This window comes from Gopherus evgoodei, chromosome 8 (genome assembly GCF_007399415.2).
Source record: "Gopherus evgoodei ecotype Sinaloan lineage chromosome 8, rGopEvg1_v1.p, whole genome shotgun sequence".
Lineage (NCBI taxonomy): Eukaryota > Metazoa > Chordata > Testudines > Testudinidae > Gopherus > Gopherus evgoodei.
This window is the reverse complement of record NC_044329.1, coordinates 54797420-54816489: the sequence shown is the minus strand read 5'-3', so window position 1 is coordinate 54816489 and position 19070 is coordinate 54797420. Positions and strand designations below refer to the sequence as shown.

At 53.2% G+C, this 19070-nt stretch overlaps 1 protein-coding gene across 3 annotated transcripts in view; it reads right to left on the bottom strand.

Annotated features, from left to right (window-relative positions):
* Positions 1-12218, bottom strand: part of AXDND1 (axonemal dynein light chain domain containing 1) — a 68860-nt gene extending 56642 nt beyond the window's left edge. For all 3 annotated transcript variants that reach the window (XM_030573121.1, XM_030573122.1, XM_030573123.1), the window contains exons 1-3: positions 12129-12218; positions 10589-10749; positions 9649-9830 (exon numbers count right to left, since the gene is read on the bottom strand). In XM_030573121.1, coding sequence (XP_030428981.1) covers positions 9649-9830; positions 10589-10718 — 312 coding nt within the window. In that variant the 5' untranslated portion in view covers positions 10719-10749; positions 12129-12218. The remainder of the gene's footprint in view (positions 1-9648; positions 9831-10588; positions 10750-12128) is intronic.
* Positions 12219-19070: the final 6852 nt, after the last annotated feature.

Sequence of the window (19070 nt, the reverse complement as noted above, 5' to 3'; positions counted from 1 at the left end):
ACAGGGTCTCCCTAATGCTGCAGAAGGGACAGGCTTCAAGGACAGGAGTGAACTATGTCAAATACACATCCGTGCTCACGGCTCCATGAAAGCAATACTGGGTTTACCATGGTGCCAGTGGCACCATGGTACTGGGCCCACACTCAGAAGGGGCCCCATTGTCCAGACTTACTGCTCCAGCCTCCAGACCGATCCCCCGGCCAGCTGAGCTGGCCAGGAAAGCTGCCTCCACCCATGCTCCGCCTCGCCTCTTCCCACCTCTGTTTTGCCCCAGCCACACCCCCACTCCACCCCTTACCCTGAGCTACATCCCGCTGGTGAGTGCTGGGGGACGGTTCCTCCTTGCCCCCAGTCCCAAGGCTGGCAGCCAGGAGAGCAGAGCGGAGCGGGCTGTGGCCAGGTCACTCCACTTCCTGCCGCCCCGTGAGTGCGGGGTTGGGCCTGCCCTGCAATCACCAGGCGACAGGAAGTGGAGCGACCTGGCCCCAACCCATTCCGCTCTGCCGGCTCCCAGCAGCTCCACTGCCTTGTGCTGGGGGGCGGTTTTCCCCCTGCCCTCCCAAGCCTACTCCTACTCCTGCCCCCCATAGACCTTGGGCACAGCCTCCCCGCCTGCAGAGGCCTGGGTCCAGACCCCCTTCCCCCTGAGGCCTGGGTCCAGCCGACCCCCCTACGGGGGGATTGCGTAGGCACCACAATGTCTAGGGACAGCCCTGCTAGGCCCCTCCAGGCATGTAGGTCCTGAAGGAGCCTGGCTGGGGCAGGCCGGGCTCCCACTCTGTCCTGACTGGTTGTGCTGCTTCCGAGGGCCAGAGGGATCCCTGACCAGCCACAGCAGTGCTGCAGGCTCAGCCCATGCATGGACATAGTCAATTCCAGCAGGCTGGTGAGTGTGACTGGGGGGCAGGAAGGATGTGGGGGAGTGGGTCTCTGGATGGGCTGGGGGAGGGGCACTGGGCAGTGGGGGTTCTGTGTGGGGTATTCCTGGGGGAATTAAAACAGATCCCCTGCACATTGCTTTGCTTCCCTCAAATGTGACCAAGAAGCAAAGGGAGGTGGGTGGCAGCTGAGAACACCCGTGGGCTTAGTTTGGGGGGCACTGCCCCCAAACAGAGGCAAGGCGTGGGGGTACACAGAGTCACGTGCCACTGCCTCACCCCATTTCCACAAGCGCAGAGCTGCCCGGCTGAAAAAAGAGGGTGCTGCTCAGAAGATGCCACTTTCTGGGTCCTAGTTCTGGTAGAGCTCCCCTGCTGTGTGCCATCCTGTTTTCTGTACAACAGTGAGTGCCTATGGTGGGGAAAGGCAGGCTGAGGCTGGGGCTAGGGGGAAAAGAGGCAGGGAGGAAAGAAGCGGGTGGGGTAAGGAGGAGATGGAGCAGTGGGGAAGGGGCATGCGATGGGGAAGAGAAAGGGATGGGGGAAGCAGAGGCATGGGGAAAGCTGGACCCCAGCATGTGGTATCCCCTTGGCAGAAGCTGGAGCTTCCCTGTTAAGCAGGCCCACTGAACCCTCACCCTGACAAGCCCCACTTTCCCTGCATCTGCACCACCCCAATGAGCCCCCCCAACACCCTCTCCACTGAGCCTCAACCACCTACACCTGGATCCTCTGCAGAGTCGCATTGCCCTGCACCTGGAACCCCTCAATGAGCTTCTGTGCATCCAGATCTCCCATTGAGCAGTCCGCCCCCAGATTGCCCCACAGAGAAATCTCTTACCTCCACCTGGATCCCTCTACACTAAGTCCCTCTGTACTTGGATCCTGCAGCCAGGCTGAGCCTGCTCACCCACACTTGGTGCACCTGGCACAGAGGAAAAGGGCCCCAGGGTGTTTCTGGGGCAGGCCTGGCCCTTGCACTGTGTCAGGGTTGGGTGAAACCTCACTGCCAAGTCCCTGTCCCGTGGTGGGGTGCAGGAAGGCTGCAGGGTAATCTCCCACCTCCATGCAACCAATGGCCTGTGCTCCCCACTGCCATGTTGGAGCCTCCACATTTAATTTATTGAGGGATAGCTCAGTGGTTTGAGCATTAGCCTGCTAAACCCAGGGTTGTGAGTTCAATCCTTAAGGAGGCTACTTAGGGATCTGGAGGAAAATCAGTACTTAGTCCTGCTAGTGAAGGCAGGGGCTGGACTCAATGACCTCTCAGGGTCCCTTCCAGTTCTCTGAGATAGATATATCTCCATATATTACAAAATACTCTGCATAGAATTTTTTTTATTTTTTGGTGGAAAATCCCCCCAGGAATATGGGGTGCTGTGCAGCTGTGATGGTGGGACTGTGAGGAAGATGGTGGGCAGTGGGGAGGTCCATGGGCAGGGGCGCTAGGCAAGCGGTGTGGTGTGCAGGGTGCTGTGCAGTTGTGGTGGGAGGCCAGCGGGGGAGGTCTCTGGGAGGGGTGGGGGCTGGGCATAGAGGTCTGTGGTGGAGGTCTCTGGATGAGAAGGTGCTGGGCAAAAGGGTGGGGTACTGGGCAGGGAGTGTGGTGTGGTGCAAGCCTGCCCTCATGGGGAAGGGGCATGCTGGCAGCACAGGGCTGGGCAGGCCAGTGTATGTCTGGCAGCTGCAGGTTTGCAAACAGTGGCCTCCTGATGGGCTGCACGGAGCAGGGCTGCTCCCACCGCACTGTGCCTCGTTGCCTCCAGCCCGCCCTTCACTCTGGAGACTGACCATCCCACCCCTTTGCACCTTACTCCATGGGGGCCCACAAATATTTTTGGCGCTGGGCCCATAAAAAGTTAATCCGGCCCTGCATGGAGGAGCCATCAGCTGATATTCCTAGATGGCTGTGGGACTAGGATGGAATATAGGCTGGCCCACCGGGGTTCGTCACCCTTGACAGATGACATTAAGTCCCACCATTTGGTATCGGGGTGGGACACGAGGGTGAGGAAATGGAGAGTATAGAGCATGAGCGTGTGCAGATGTGCCCTTGTCGTGGTTTGAAAGCTAACTAGATGCAGGTCATGCAGCCAGCTCGAGGTTTAAGAGTGGGGTGGCCAAGTAGGCTCATGGAACAGGGCCTGATAAGAAGATCCAGAGGGGTGGGTGGGGAGCAACCTCCCTGACGACCTGCTCAAGGTAAGCTTGAGAGGCGGGAGACAAGGCTGCCCTCACCTCCTGAAGTAAGTGCCAGGGAGTAAGAAGGGTGGAGAGCCCCATATGCTGAGTGAGCATCAGGGGATCGACTCAGTCTCCTCAGTTGTAGTCCAGGAGGTCTCCGATCCTGGTGACTCCTCCAGGACTACCTCTGGTGCACCAAGGGGGACTCCGCCACCTGCACACTGAGTTGGGGATTGTGTAGCTGGGGCTTTGCGAGGAGATCTACCCCCCCAGCGGCTGCCACGGACCTGGTTGCCGAGACCAGCTTTCAGGTCTGGAGGAGGTCGTGATAGAAGAACAGCAGCCCGGAGAGGTCTCGCGGAAGACATCTCGAATGGAGATAAAAGAGCTGCCAGTCATATTGGAGCCCTCGGAAGTGGAGCAGGTAGGTGTGCACCTGAGTGCTCCACTCCAGACTCTGTGCACCATAAAGAAGTCTCTGCAGGGCCTGAAGGCAGAAGACATGGACTTGAGTGTGAAGCTAGATCAGACCTTTCATCCCTCCTCCATGGGAAGACTCAAGACCCCTGCAGAGACCCAGTGCAATCCTGGCCAAAAGAACTCCAGAACTATCTTCTGGAGGTGGGCCAGGAAACCTGGGGCCAGGATCAGGGTATTGAGCCAGTGCCGGGGCATGGATAGGACCAGCTGGTTAAGCACCACTGCTCTCCCTCACAGAGAGAGCTACCAGAGCAGTACTGTCCATCTCCGCAGCCGCTCACCCACCCTGCCCTCCAAATCCTGCCATTTCTCCAGAAAAGGAGAGAAGGATGTGTGGCGGAAAGATAAATGCTGAGATAGAGCAGTGGACCCGTGCTCCATCGAATGGTTTAAAGTGCAGGTGGGAGGGACCTCATCTGTCACCCGTCCCCGACCCACAGGCCAGAGCTCTTGACCCAGTTAACTCAGGCAAAGGAGGCTGCTGAGTAGATTGCCTGGCAGGCCTCTACCCACACCAGATCACCTGGGTCCTGGACCACAATGAGCACATCATCAGCGTACACCCATGGGACCGGCCACAACTGAGGTTCTTGGAGCACCAACTCTGTCAACCTCCAGTGGAGGAGACAGAGAAAGAGCTCGATCACCAGAGAATACAGCTGGGCCAACAGTGGACACCCCAATGTACCCCTCGCCCGAAGCTGACTGGTTCAGTCAGGGTCCAGTTGAGCCTGACCAAACACTTCACAGAGGCCCTGCAGCCAAAAGCTTACAGAGTGCCCAGGAGATACACGGGGTCCATCCTGTCAAATGCTTTTACTGGTCCAGGGACAGGAGGGCTAATGACAGACTATCCCTACACCTGAGCTCCAAGAGGTCCTGGACCAAATACAGGTTTTCGAAGATGGAACGGCCCGAGATGGTGTAGGTCTGGTTGGGATGGACCATGTCCCCCAGCATGGATTCCAGGTGCAGCGAGATGGCCTTCGCTACGACTTTACAATCTGTGCTGAGGAGCAAGATGGGATGCCAATTCTGAAGGTCACGGGGGTCCCCCTTCTTTGGTAGCAAGGCGAGCATGGCTCGCCTGCATGACAGGGGGAGGACCCTGCTCTCCAAGGACTCGGCCCAGACGGTGACGAGGTCCAGGACAAGGACATCCCAGAACACATGGCATAACTCCACGGTCAGCCCATCCATGCCTGGAGATTTATTAGTGAGCATGACATGGAGGGCTTCTGAGAATTCAGCTAGAGTGAGAAGCAGCTCCAGCCAGTCCCGGTCGCCTGTGCTGACTGTCGGGAGTTCATTCCAGAGCACTCTGCAAGCATCAGCGTTGGTCAGATCCAGAGAGAAAAAGCTGAAATAGAAGGCCCTGGCCCTTCCACACATCTCCTCTGGATCTGTGAGGGGGGTGCTGTCCTCTGCCAAAAGGCAGGTGATGTGTTTCTTGGCCCCCCTCTTTTTCTCCAGGGCACAGAAAAAGTGGGAGCCACAATCCATCTCCCAAAGGAGACGGATGTGGGAATGAATGAACAGCCCCAAGCTTGATCAACCTTAAGAGCCCAGAGCTCCTCTAGCTTCTCCTGGCAAGTTCCACAGAGGGATGGATCCCCAGGGCTGGTGTCCAGGAACCTCTTCAGCTCCAAGACCTCCTGCTCCAGCTGCTCTATCACCACATCCCTCCGCCGATAGGCGACCCAGGTGTAGTCAAGACAAAAGAGCCGGGTACATACCTTCCCCACATCCCACCATCGCTGCGCCGAGGGATAGGCACACCTCTGCCCTCACCAAGCCAGCCAGAATTCCTGGAAGGATGCCACGAAACCCACATCCTCCAGAGGTTATTGTTAAAATGCCAGTAGGCTGGCCCTGGTCTCTCTGAAGTGAGAGAGGCCGTCACGGCCACCAAATGGTGATCCGAGAATAGGGCCAGCCAAACTCTGGAGACGTGGTCCCGTGAGAGATGATGATGAGATCGATAAATGCGGTCCAACGGGAGTGGCACGACCGATCTTCCTCCACTCGGACACAAGTAAAGGTAGACTAATCGTCCAGGTGGTGGTCGTGCCAGACGTCCACCAGGGAGTGACGGTCTACGATCTCCCAGAGGACATCCGCAGAGGCTGGGCACTGCTCGATCCCTGGGCACTGCTCGGCAGAACGAGAGGACGTGACGGAGGGTGGGGTCGTTACAGCTTAGTGGGAGAAGACAAATCACTGACCGGGGCTTTCCCAGAGTGGAAAGAAAAGGCAAAAGGGCAGCATTGGGAAGGAAGAGCAGGATGGAAGTGAAAACCACCCATATGCTCAGGCCCTCCAAGGGCTTGAGGCGGACATACATGCCCCCCAATGCCAGGCCCCTCCTCACTGCCTCCTGGGCAGTGGCCTTCGATGCCAGGAAGAAGACTACCTTCCCATACATCTTAGAGACTGCCACCATGGCCTTGGGCCCCACCACCCTTGCCAATGCCTACATGTAGATTTCTACTTGGGGCAAGGCAGGCACCAGGAGGCAGCGGATGCTGTGCTTTTTGATTAGGGTGAGAAAGGGGCCCCGGCTGCCAGGGATGGAAACGGAGGCAGTGGCCAGGTTAGATGATGAGATGGCAAGTGGAGCAGCTGTGGCCACCTGGGCGTATGCTCTAGGGGGCCAAGAAAGGGATGCTCCCAAAGCTGGTGGAGAGGATGGAAGGGAAGAGGCAGGTTGGCTGCAGCCGATGGTAGGGCCATGGCAGAGGGGACAGCCCCTACCATGGGGGGGTTGGGCTTCCGGGCACGGCTTTTCCCCTCTTTTTCCCCTGTTCCTTTCTACCAGCTGTGGGGGGTCCCCCAGAATTGGAGGAGACAGAAGGCCTGGCAGCAACAGGGTCCACATCTGTGCCCGCCGCTGCCGATGCCCCAGCAGGGGCGATGACAAGTCTGGCAGCAGTGGTCGAGAGGGTTGCCACAGAGACAGATGGGAGGGGCAGGCGGAGGAGGGGCAGCAAGGTCAATCCAGGGGGCCCCACCCACTGTTCCCCCCGCCATACTTGGTGGGGATGGGGATGAGCACTAAAGGGGGAGGCAAGAGGCCAAACCACACCTCCCCACTAGGCTGCAGGCAGGGGAGAAGGGTACCATAAAAGTGAGGGTACAGGGGCACCAATCAAGGCATGGGAGGGGGAGCACAATCACTGCCATGAGATGGGAAAACTGGCTCCTTCAGCCGCACTGAAAAGGGGAAGGACTACAATATCAGAGGATGGTGCATTGTACAGTGGGATTCAACATGAAGGGGGAAGGGGCATAAGCATGTGGGGGGGGGACAAGCGTGCACAGAATGAAGGGGCTGGACAAGGATGGCAGCAGAAGGCAAGGGGAGAAGGGCTAGGCTTACAAACCAACAAACTCCTAGGGACTGGGGTGGGGCAGGCAAATAAACCGGAAAAACTGCTGGGGGGATGCAAATACAGGCAGAAAGGGAAAAGGGCAAACTGCTGCAGGGAGGCTGCTAGGCAAAGCAGAGGGTGGGAAGGTCCACCAGCCAAAGCAGCAGAGGAAGGGAGGGCCGGTCCAAGGGCAGGGATCAGGCAGCCAGGCAAGCAGGAGAGACTCCATAGGTGGCAACAGAAACAGAGATGGGGAAGCAGGCCAGCACGGCCCCCCAAGAAGCGGCAGAAGCAACCAGGGTGACCACTAGCTAGTGAGGCAGCAAGAGGGGGCTGGCCCAGACCAAGACTGAGGGTACTGTGCACCTAGCAGCAGTAGCTCTGCACCCACACAACAGTGGTGTCCTATTGAAATTCCAGGGAAGTGGGTAGGTGTAAGCTCTAGAATGTTAAAGATCCTCTTCCCTATCAGCTGAGAAGGGGTTACCTCAGGTCAATTAGGATTAGCTGAGAAGAGGTTACCTTGGGTTAATTAGGAACAATGAATCCAATTAAGGGCTTCCTGAGACCTTTTAAAGCCCCTCCTATGTCCCATTTCCTCCCCCACCAGGCCACACTGGCAGGTGGAAAATAAGCATCTCTAGGAGGAGAGGTTATGCTCCTTCTCATAGGGGAGACAGACAAGCCTGAGCACCTACTAGGGGAAGGACTGACTCCCCAAGGCAAACCACAGGATGATACCCTCCCCAGCCTCTTCACTGATGAGGGGTATCTCCCTTTGTATTGGTGTCTGGTGAAATAGTACCTTCTGTTTGTTGTAGATCTAAGGGTGATCCTACCAAGAAAATACAGCCAAAGGAATACAGAGCCGGGGAGACGAAGACTGCCCCAGTGCAGCAGACTGTGGTAAATCAACCCCTGGCCCGTCTTGCCAAAGGGAGAAGTGCTGAGGCTGGTGAGACAAAGAAGGTGCCTTACAACTGTAGGGACAGAGGAGCAACTATCATTGGCCAGACAAGTGTTGATGGCCCATCAAGAATAATCCACTATCCCAGAAACTCCACACAGAGGACACCTAGGCAATGATGGCAGCCTGACCCACATCACAGCAATTATCTTTCCAGCAGTTGGAAGAAAGTATAAAAGAGGGACAGTGACATCAACACTTGGCCTCTTTTCTCTCCCATCTCAGCACCTGGAAGATCATCCGAAAGACACGGACTTTGAATTGAACTGTGTATTGAGAACTGAGCTGCTTGTAACATTTATTAGGTTTACTGATTCAAATTTTGCTTAGTCTGTAGAATTTAGACTGTGAATTTATTTTCATTTCTATGTAACCAACTTTGATCTCTATGCCTGCTACTTATAATCCTTTAAAATCTCTTTCTGTAGTTAATAAATCTGTTTTATATTTTATCTAAAACTGTGTGGTTTTGGTTGAAGTACATGAGAAATTTCAGTTCAGGTTAAAAGTGCTGTTGCACGTCCACTACTCTTTTGTCGGACTGGCGAACTAATTAATCAGCTTGCACTGTCCAAGGAAGTCTTAAGCAATGTAACAGTATATATCTAGGATACAAGGCTGGAGACTGGGGTGATTGGCTGGTGCCTCTCTCTGTTTGCCTCTCTCTGTATGAGTCATGAATAGCTCAGGGAACATTCATGCAATTTAGCTGGGTGTGGGGCTCCATATGCTGAAGGCTGAGTGATCACAGCACCTGGAGAAGTTCTGCTGTTTGTCACTGGCAAAGCATTTTGAGCCTGCACTGTCTCTCACGAGTTAAGGGAGCACAGTGATCCCACAGTTTCAGGTTATACTCCAAGGATCCTGTCACAACTTTCCAAGTCTCTCCTCCCCTTTTTATGTTACTGTTAACATCACACACATCCTCCTTATTCTCAAAGCTTGCAATACTATGGTCATCTTCCAGTTCTCTTCCTACATCTTCCCTCACATAACTAATCTTGCCTTTTTGTCAGCTATAGTACCTCCAGAATTTGTCCCTTCAGGAGCCCCCTTGCCAAGATTTCAGTCAATGCACTAGTTTCCTCCTGCCTTAAACACTATAATCTCCTACTCTCTCACCTCCCAATCTTGCCATTTATAGTTCATCCAGAAGGCTTGTCCAACAGAGTACTGCAGTGTACCCTTTCATGTCTTTAGGCTGAGGCAGGAATGATGGTTTTGACTGGCACAGTAACCAATTGTGAAGCTTTATGCATGTTATGGTGCTATACAAATTATAAATAAAATAAATCAAAATAGTAATAAAGTTTCCAAGAAGTAGAAAAGATCAAAACAGCAATCTAACTAGTTTCCATATAGCTCTGTCACCAGAAAAAGCCAGGACGAATATAGACAAAATAGTTATCTAATATTTTAGTGGCACTAAAGTGTGCTAGGCACTTTATGGTAATTAAATGACAAATTCCATTTCAAATAGCTTAAAATCCATATAAAGTTGTTGTAATTAGAACATAGGTGTAATATAAGTTTAACAAGTTTATGGATCCATTGAAACAAGACACTTCTAGCCAAGAGAAACACAGAAAAGACCCATTAAATTCACTTAAACTTTTAGCTGCTGGAATAAAAACACGCTGCACTAAAGAATTCCTTTAACTTTTTGATAGCACCGCTGGATACTGTGCTGGTATAGATCTAAATGAGACAACTCTGGGCAGGTCTTATCCTGAAGAGGAAAAGATACTACCTAGGATAATGTACGTACCTTGAAGTCTTTTGCACTTGTGTTTTTCTTGAGGGGTCTTAAATATTCAGGGCTATAGGCACTACTGGCAGCAGAAGTCAGAGCTAGAAGGATCTCTTTTGGGATGAAATCGCACTGTAGGGAAGTGGGAAGAGGCCCTGAACAGTCCAGCATACTTGATTTGTTTCTTAGCTGAGGGAGCTCTGGAAAATAGCAGGAAAAAAACCCCAGATACTGTTACACTTTGCTGGGGAGGGAAACATTGTTTTCAAAACAATATGGCGAGCTGGCCTCATTTTCATGTATTTTTGCATAGATCTTTATTAAAGGATCACCTTATCCCATCATTATGAATTAGCCCCCACAGAAATAGCTCTCCAACATGAGCCCATTGTAAACCCCCTGCTGTAGCTCATCTGCAGGCAATGCTACTGCTACTTGTTCAGTATCTAGCAATCAGTTTTCTGTGAGAATTTCAGAATCGGCACAAAAGGCATCAAACTGCTGCTATCTGCAGAGTTATTTTACGTATGGTAGTACAGCACGCACACATTCAAGCGCACTCACAGAGGATGAGCATCCTAAATTCACCGTTCCTTTGGCAGTGCTCTGAGGTGTTAGATTATATTAGAGACCTGCAAATCAGTAGATATTTGCTTTGTATCTGTGGATCATTTTTGCGGATTGAATGCTGGTACAAATGTTGTATTCACTCAGTGTTCTAATTATTCAAACCACAGATGTAAATATAAGAGCCATGTGACCCACCTCAATACAGTGACTACATAAAAACAAGAAGGTACTCCCAACTGCATTCTCCTGTTATCAACCTCTTACTATGGATTGCTAGGAGGTCAATTTTCTGCAAAAATGATGGTGACTGAGACATTTGTGAATCACTATTAAACAACACCATATATGCAGTTTATACAGTATCATCCGGTCCCCAGATGAGATTTACCTGCACTTCTACTGCTGACAGGTACCAGAGATAAACTACTTTTCATTTTTCTGCCCTCTGGTTTGGATGCAGATGGTGGCCCAGGAACAGGCATTTGATTGAGGGACACGGTGAGTGGTTTACTATTCATTTATTCACGTAATTTTCAATGATGAAATAACCTGCAAGCAAAATTAAATCAAAATTGTTGCTGAGCTTAATCATTTTTATGGAAATAAAACCTTTCTGTATGGTACAAGGAGAGTCAGGAACCAGACACGGTGCTTTGCATCCAAAATTTTGTGTGTATATATATATTTTTTGTAAAAAGCTTGGTTTTAATATTTAACATGAAGCAGGCACTAACCATTTCACATACATTTGTGAGTACACTGAATTGAGCTCTAGTATCTATTTTGCAATTCACTTTTCATCACTTATTTCCAGTGCCAAACCAATCTACTGTCAAACCTTTGCTTTGTAAAATTATTAGAATGAGTGACAAACTGTGCTCCTCCATCACCACCAGTGCTTTATCCTCCCATTCATATAGGTGCTTTCCATTTGTTTCCAATTTGTGTTGGGAGTAAAACACTTATCAAAATAGTTGCCTTTATTACCTGCATGACACCACAATGCTTGTGTTGGACATATCTGAACTGTATTGCAATTACCTCCATATTTATTGCAAAAAAATGTAGTCTCTCCCCTTTCACCCATCATATTCTGAATTTTATGTCTTGATATCTAATTGGATGCATTTAATATTTTTTCACAAGCACTCACTTGGAAAGCCCATTTTTACTAGCTGCAAATACACATCGTTTTTGCGAAGTCAAACCACATCTCATGTTAGCCTTCCTTTGATCTGGTCACCAATAGCAATACAAATAATTAGATCAGTAAGTGGCATGTTAATTACCCCTGTGCCTTAGCCTTATCACGGGATGATCAACACCATCCCCTGGCAAGTGACTGGAAAGCAGATTTGCCTTTCCAGTGATATGCTGGCGTGGCGTGGATCAAGGTATCCTTGATCTTTCTGCCTGACACATCAGCAGACCCCTTCCCTGCTCCCCGCAGAGTATCCTCCATGCCCCCGCGCCGGCTGCACACTGTGGAAGGCTCCTCCCGCTCCAATGTCCCGCAGGCACCCCAGGGTTCAGCCCGCCCAGCCCGAGGGGTTCAGGTGGTTTCTCCTCGCGTGCAGCCGGCAGGCACAGGAGACGCCGTGCACCGCGCTGTCAGCCGGCGGGGGACAGGCGGCACCGTGCCCCGGACAGCATCACACCGGCCCCCAGAGGCAGGGCCGGACACGGGCCAACAAGCATCTTCATTCACCCCGCGCCCGAGCTCGGCCCGTGGCAGGCGGCAGCGAGCTGCCCCGCTTGAAGGGACAGGCTGAGGGGGCGCAACCCCCCCCCCCGCCAGCACCTCCTGTCCCCCCGGGGTACGAGCAGCTCCCCGTGCAGCGACACCCCGCTCCCGCGGCCGAGCCAGCGGGGCCCGCCCACAGCAGTCCCGCCGGGGTGATACCGGCAGCGGGCAGGACGCCGTTTACCAGCTCTCAGTAGCACCCGCACATTCCCTTTAGTTTGTTGCTATGGAAACGCAGGGCTTCTCCACCATAGCTGTCTGAGTAGCGCCTGGTGAGGTAGAACTCCCCCTCCGCAGAACCTCCTTCCCGCGCCTGGGCCTCCTGACCGAGGCCCAGCTTTGGCATTACGACCTGGACAGCCGGGAAAGAGGCGGGAGTCGAAGGAGGATTTGATCAGGCGGTGGCTTAGCCACCTCAGCAAATCCACTTTCCCTCAGGGCCTTAGTGCCGGCTCTACAGCGTGCGCGGCGGCACGCGGCCCTCCCTCCCGTCTTAAAAAGTGAGCTGCGCCTGCGCAGCTGGAACCTTGGGCGGGCTGGGTATCCCCCCGTCCCCGCCGTATTCTTTTCCCTGTTGAAAAGAAAGAGGGCCTGGTTCCAGGCCTCCGCTGGCCCGAGCCCGGGAGCAGGTCCAGGCATGAGACACATTAGGGAGGGGGCTGGCGCTCCTGGGTGGTGGACGCACAGTACTGAAGGGAGAGTGGCCAACTTTCTTAGGGTTACCATATGTGAACATTCAAAAAAGAAGAGAGGGGGCATCAGTACCGCCCACCCCTGCTTCACCCCTACTCAGCCCCAGGTCCTGCCCCCTCCCCATTCATCCCCTGGCCTGGCCTGGCCTGGCCTGCTGGGTCCCTCCTCACTCCCCCATCCACTGCTCACCTCCTCACTCCCTCGCCAGAACTTCCCTCGCCCCCGCCAAGAACCCCCACCTGCCCCTGGCTTGCTGCTTCTTGCTTCCTCATCCCCAGCTGCCCACCACTGGCTCCCTTGCCCCTCACCTCTTCAACCTTCACTGCCCGCTGCTGGCCTTTTCACACGCACCCCGCCTGCCGCTGGCTCGCCTCCCCCCTTCCCTGGGAAAAGTGCCCATGGGAGCTGCCGGAGCCACAGAACGGGGCTTGCAGGCGCCAGCAGCACGCAGAGAGCCCTCTGCCCCCCCAGACCTGACCCATCACTAAGAGCTAGAGGGACCTGCCGGGGGCCAGATAGGGAGTCCCAGCGGTGCTTCCTTGGGGCGGCTCCCAGGAAGCATCCGACAGGTCCCTTTGGCTCAGGTTGGGCGCAGAGGGCTCTCTGCTCACTGCCTGTGCCTGCAATTCCCGCTCCCACAGCTCTGATTGGGCAGGCGGGAGCCGGAGCAGCATGCAGAGACCCCCTCCACCACTGTGCCTGGGGGCCACCCACACTGCAGGCTTCTGTTAGCCGGTGGATATTGGGAGCTGCCCCAGCACTTTGGACTTAGGGTTATGTCCATATTTTCCAAGACATTTTTAAATATTTAAAAATTCCTTCCAGACAGCAATTTAAGAACTGAAAAGCCAGATATGTCCAGGAAAATATGGACATATGATAACCTTAACTTTCTGATTGCAGAGAAAACCAACACACTTGCCCTGCCCCCAGGCCCCACCCCTGCTCACTCGATCCTGTCCCTCCCTCATTTTCACCAGGCTGCAGCAGGGGGGCAGATGAGAGTTAAGGTTGCCTACTTTCTAATTACAGAAAACCAAACAGTAGGGTGACTGGTTTTCAACTGGAACACGCCATTGAAAAGTGACCCCAGCAGCCCCAGTTCATACCGCTGACTGAGACATTACAAGTCCAGTCAGTGGTGCTGCAGAGCTACTGGTCCTGGCTCTGTGTTGCACCCCAGAAGCAGCAAGCACAGCTGGCTCCTGTTGGGGGGGCAGGGCTCTGGACCCTGCCCCCACCCTGAGCACTTACTCCATACTGTCATTGGCCAGGAACTGCAGCCAATGGGAGCTGCAGGGGCAGTGCCTACAGGCAGGAGTAGCATGCAGAGGTGCCTGCTGAACCTCTGCTCCACCTAGGAGCTAGACCTCCTGGCTGCTTCTGGGGACCAATACAGTCTGCAGTGTCAGGAAAGGTACCTTATCCACACACCCCCCCGTTGTGCCACTGACCAGGAGCTGCCACCGGTGACCCAGAGCCCCAACCCTGAGCCCCTTCCTGCAACACAAGCCCCTCAACCCACACCTCCAGATGGAGCCTGCATCCCAACCCCCTGCCCCAGCCCAGACCCCCCTCCCACACTCTGAACACCTCTGTCCCAGCTCAGAGCCCCCTCCTGTACCTCAAACCCCTCACCCAGAGCCCCCCCTCACACCCTAAATCCATTTCTGGCCCCACCCCAGAGCCTCCGCCACCAGTTAGAGCCCTCACCCAACCCCCTACCGCAACCCAGTGAAAGAATGAAGGTGGGGGAGAGTGAGCCACCAAGGGAGGGGAAATGTAGTGGGCAGGGCCTCAGGAAAGGAGCAGGGCGAGGGTGTTCAGTTTTGTGGGATTAGAACTTTGATGGGCAAACCACAGCCCAAGGGCTGCCTCCAGCCCTCCAGAGGTTTTAATCTAGCCCTCAAGCTCCCACCGGGGAGCAGAGTCAGGGGTTTGCCTCACTCCACGCAGCTCGTGGAAGCAGCAGCACAGCATGTCCCACCTCCAGCTCCTATGCTTAGGGGCAGCCAGGGGGCTCCACACACTGCCCCCACCCCACATGTAGCCTCTGCAGCTCCCATTGGCCGGGAACCATGGCCACTGGGAGCTGCAGGGACAACGCCTGCGGATGGGGTGGCACCTTCGCATAGGAGGCAAAGAGAGAACATGCCACTGCTTCTGGGAGCTGCTTGAGGTAAGCGCTGTCCAGAGCCTGCACCCGACCCCCTCCCACCCCAAACTCCCTGCCTCAGCCCGAATCCCCCTCCTACCTGCCAAACCCTTGGTCCCAGCCAGGAGCACCCTCCTGCACCCCCAGCCCCTCATCTCCAGTCCCACCCCAGAGTCCTCACCCCTCTTGCACCCCAAACCCAATTTCATGAGCATTCATGGCCCACCATACAATTTCCACACTCAGATGTGGCCCTTGGGCCAAAAAGTTTGCCCACCCCTACATTAGAAAGTTGGCAACACTACTGAACACCCATGCCCCAGCCACTGCCTTGCCCACCCTTTCCTGAGGCTCTGCCTCTCTCCCTCCACTGCTTGCTCTCCTCCACTGTTGCTCACCTGCTCATTTTCACTGCAAAGCCCAAACCGGCATATTTATTGTTTTGACAGATGTATTATGCTAGTTTCAGGTCAAAAGGGTAATTCAAAAAACATTTTTTACAGAGATTTTCATGATTCTTTCCCTCCCTTCTTCCCATTTTTCATAACCAGCTCCATGTTTTTTGTTCACTAAAGTTACAGTAGTTTTGTGTGTGGAATTAGGACCAAACATTATCACAACTGCAATGGGTCTATTAAAGGCTAACTCCTGAAGCCCAAGTACAAATCCAAAAAGCAAAACTCCAGAAATGCACATCTGCCCATATACCTTGTCATAAACAGATAGCTAAGGGTTAATATCTCTTTCACCTATAAAGGATTAACAAACAGTGACCTGCAAACAGCTGACCAGAGGACCACTCAGGAGACAAAATACTTTCAAATCTCGTGGAGGGAAGCCTTTGTTTGTGGGGTTTGGGGGTTGGCTTTGTTCTCTCTGGGTCCTGGACTGGACTAGAGGTGCAACCAGGTTTCTGCCAATCTCCCTGCTACAGTCTCTTATCTATTCAGAATTGTAAGTAAGAAAAGGCGGTCATAGTCTTTTAATTTGTTTTTTTTTCCTCCATTTGCATATGTGTACTTGCTGGAAGTAGCTTAAATTGTGTTTCTGCTGGAGAAAGTTTCTTTCTATTGTTTATAGTTGAAAGACCCTGTAACTTTTTACCATCTAAAGTGCAGAGATAAACCTTTTACTTTTTTCTTTCTTTTTTATTAAAAGTTTTGCTTTTAAGACCTGTGTAATTTTTTTCTCCTAGTTAAGGTTCATGGGAATTGGTGGGGAGAAGGGAAGGATAAATTTTCTCTTTGTGTTAGATTCACGCAGCTTGAATCTGTATGGCCTTTGGGTGAGGGGGAAGGGAATGGTTTATTTCCCTTTGTTGTGAGACTCAAGGAATTTGGGTCGTGGGACCCCAGGGAAGGTTTTTGGGGGAGACCAGAGTCTATCAGGCGCTCTACTCTAACTGCTGATTGGTGGCAGCCTATCAGATCTAAACTGGTAATTAAGCTTAGGGAAATTCATGCTAGTACCCCTATTTTGGACACTAAGGTCCAGAATTGGGAATTATACTTGACATACCTATATAAAGAAATCTGTAGAAACTGACTCCCACACCTACATCCAGATACACACAGGTATTCCTGTGTACACGTCTGGCATGTAGTAACACATACTTCCACATTATTTATTATTACAATTGTTTAGTGCCTAGAGTCCCCAACTAAGATCAGGGCTCCAGGGTTATAGGTGCTGGACATACACATAAAAAGAATCTGCAACAAAGTTTATAATATAGCTAGACTAAGGTAGAGAGAAATGTATGATATATTATCTCTTCTGCAATTACAAGTTAACAACATTCACTTTTTAAGAAATAATACATTTCTTTTAGAGTTCCCTTCTCTTTTAAAAACTTGTTATGAAATTAATACATCTTTTTTTGTGTGCAAGCTAGCAAAAGGAATAAGAGTCAAAGAGTTAGGCTGCAAATTTTATTCACATAGGTATACACACATGCAGCAATACATGTACTTCCCTACACAGAGACACAGTTTCTTACATGCATGAACACACGTGCCTGCACAGACACACCCAGCTGGGAAAGGAGGAGGGTGGACTGGCAGGGAAAAGATGGGGAGGCAGGCGGAGGAGAGAAAGGTGAGGGAAAGAGGCCAAGGACAAGAGCAGAGTGGGGGTAAGAGGCAGCAGTGAAGGAAAGAGTTGGGGGAGGGGTATGTGGGGTGGATGGGGATGCAGAAGGCTACTGGTGCATGCGGATGTGGGAGGCACAGGGGTGTGTAGGGACATAATGGGAGTGAACAAGTGTCTGAAGGTGACTAGGGTGCAGGGCTGTCAGGTGAGGGACATGGGGATGGGTGAAGGAGGTGGAGAAGATGGGTGTGAGAGTGCTGAAAGGGGTACATGGCTGGGATGGGTAGGTGTGAGGGACAGAGTAGGATAGGATGGGGAGGGATGCAGTGAGGGGGATGAGGGTGCAGAGGCTTTGGGATGGGGAGGGATGCAGCCTTATTCCCAGCACTCTGAGATGCAGATACATGCCACCAACTCCTGGGTGCTGGTGATGGGGCGACAGACTGCAGTTCACCGCAGGGCACGTGCCGCAGCTTGAGCCCAGCCACAGGAGGAGCAGTGGGCCAGGAACAGCAGGAGAGGCACACACCACCACCCCTTAACAGCCACCTGCTAGGCACGCTAGTTCATCCCCTGCCCCAGCCAATGGGAGCTGTACCTGTGGGTGGAGCAGCACGTGGACCCGCCGGCTTCCCCTACATGTAGGAGCTGGAGGGGGGACATGCCAGCTGCTTCCCGGGAACTGTGCAGTTCAGCCCCCGTGTGGCGCTGCTAACCCGACAGTCAACAGCCTGGTCAGCTGTGCTGATCGGAGCCACCAGGATCCCCTTTCGATCGGGTGTTTCATTCCAAAACCAGACACATAGTCACCCTAGTGAGGGCTCCAGCTTGGGGTGTGGGCTCTGGAGTGGGGTCAGGGCCAAGGAGTTCAGAGTGGAGGAGGCAGCTCAGGGCTGGGGTCAGCAGAGGGCTCAGGGCAGGGGTGCAGGAGCAGGTGTGGGCTCTGGGAGGGAGTTTGGATGCGGGAGCGGGTTCTGACCTGGGGCAGGGGGTTGGAGATGAAGGAGAAGGTTCGGGGTGGGGGATAGGCTCCAGACAGCGTTTACCTGAGGTGGCTCCCGGAAGCAGTGCTATGGCCCCTAGGCACAGGGGTGGCCCGAGAGGCTCAGCGTGATGCCTTCACCTGCAGATACTGCCTCTGCAGCTCCCATTGGCTGTGGTTCCCAGCTAAAGGAAGCTGTGGAGCCAGCAATCGGGGCAGGGGCAGAGCTCAGAACCTCTCTGGCCACCCCTGCACTGCAGGGACATAGCACTGCTTCTGGGAACCATACAGAGCCAGGGCAGGCAATGAGCCTGCCTTAACCCTACTGTGCTGCCAACTGGACTTTTAAGAGCCCAGTCAGCGCTGCTGACTGGAGCCACCAGGTTCCCTTTTCAACCAGGTGTTTCAGTTGAAAACCAGATGCCAGGCAACCCTAATTGAAGGGTTAAAGAGGCTGCACACTTGGCTGCCCAAATCAAGCAAGCAGCATTCGGCCCCTGGACAGTTTCATGGGGGGAATGTGTATCAGATATAGGCAAGCAGGCAGCCCATTTATAAGCAACCCACAGGCCCCAGCATACAAGACTCCATCCTAGCTTGCTTTGCATTGCATGCAGAGACCAGTAGTTCCCAGGGGACACACCTTTGTAGTGAGATAAGGGTTGCAGAACAGGCACAGCATTTGGGTTCTTCGCAAAGTGATCAAAACTGCCCTGCTAGGGAAAGTTTGGGCCTCCTTGCCTGCTGGGATGGGAAACCTAACAAGGCTCCTAAAGAACAGAGATCGTCATAGATGGCTGGGGCCAAAATGCATCCACGGGGCAAGTCCACTAGAGTCAATTTTAAGCCTTGGATTCAGAGATGCAGAAGCCAACTCTCTCCCTTTTCTATTGGCATATAAATGAATCATAGCCTGGGGGACCACATGCACTGAGGGCTTGTCTACATCAGAAAGTTGCAGCGCTGGTGAGGGAGTTACAGCGCTGCAACTTTGAAGGTGTACACATCTGCAGGGCACCACCAGCGCTGCAACTCCCTGTTTGCAGCGCTGGCCGTACTCCCGTTTTGTCTCGGGTGTAGAGGATCCAGCGCTGGTGATCCAGCGCTGGTAATCCAATGTAGACAGTTACCAGCGCTTTTCTTGACCTCCGTGGAAGGAGGAAGCCTCTGGTAATCAAGCTGGTTTCCTTTCCCGGTTTGCTCTC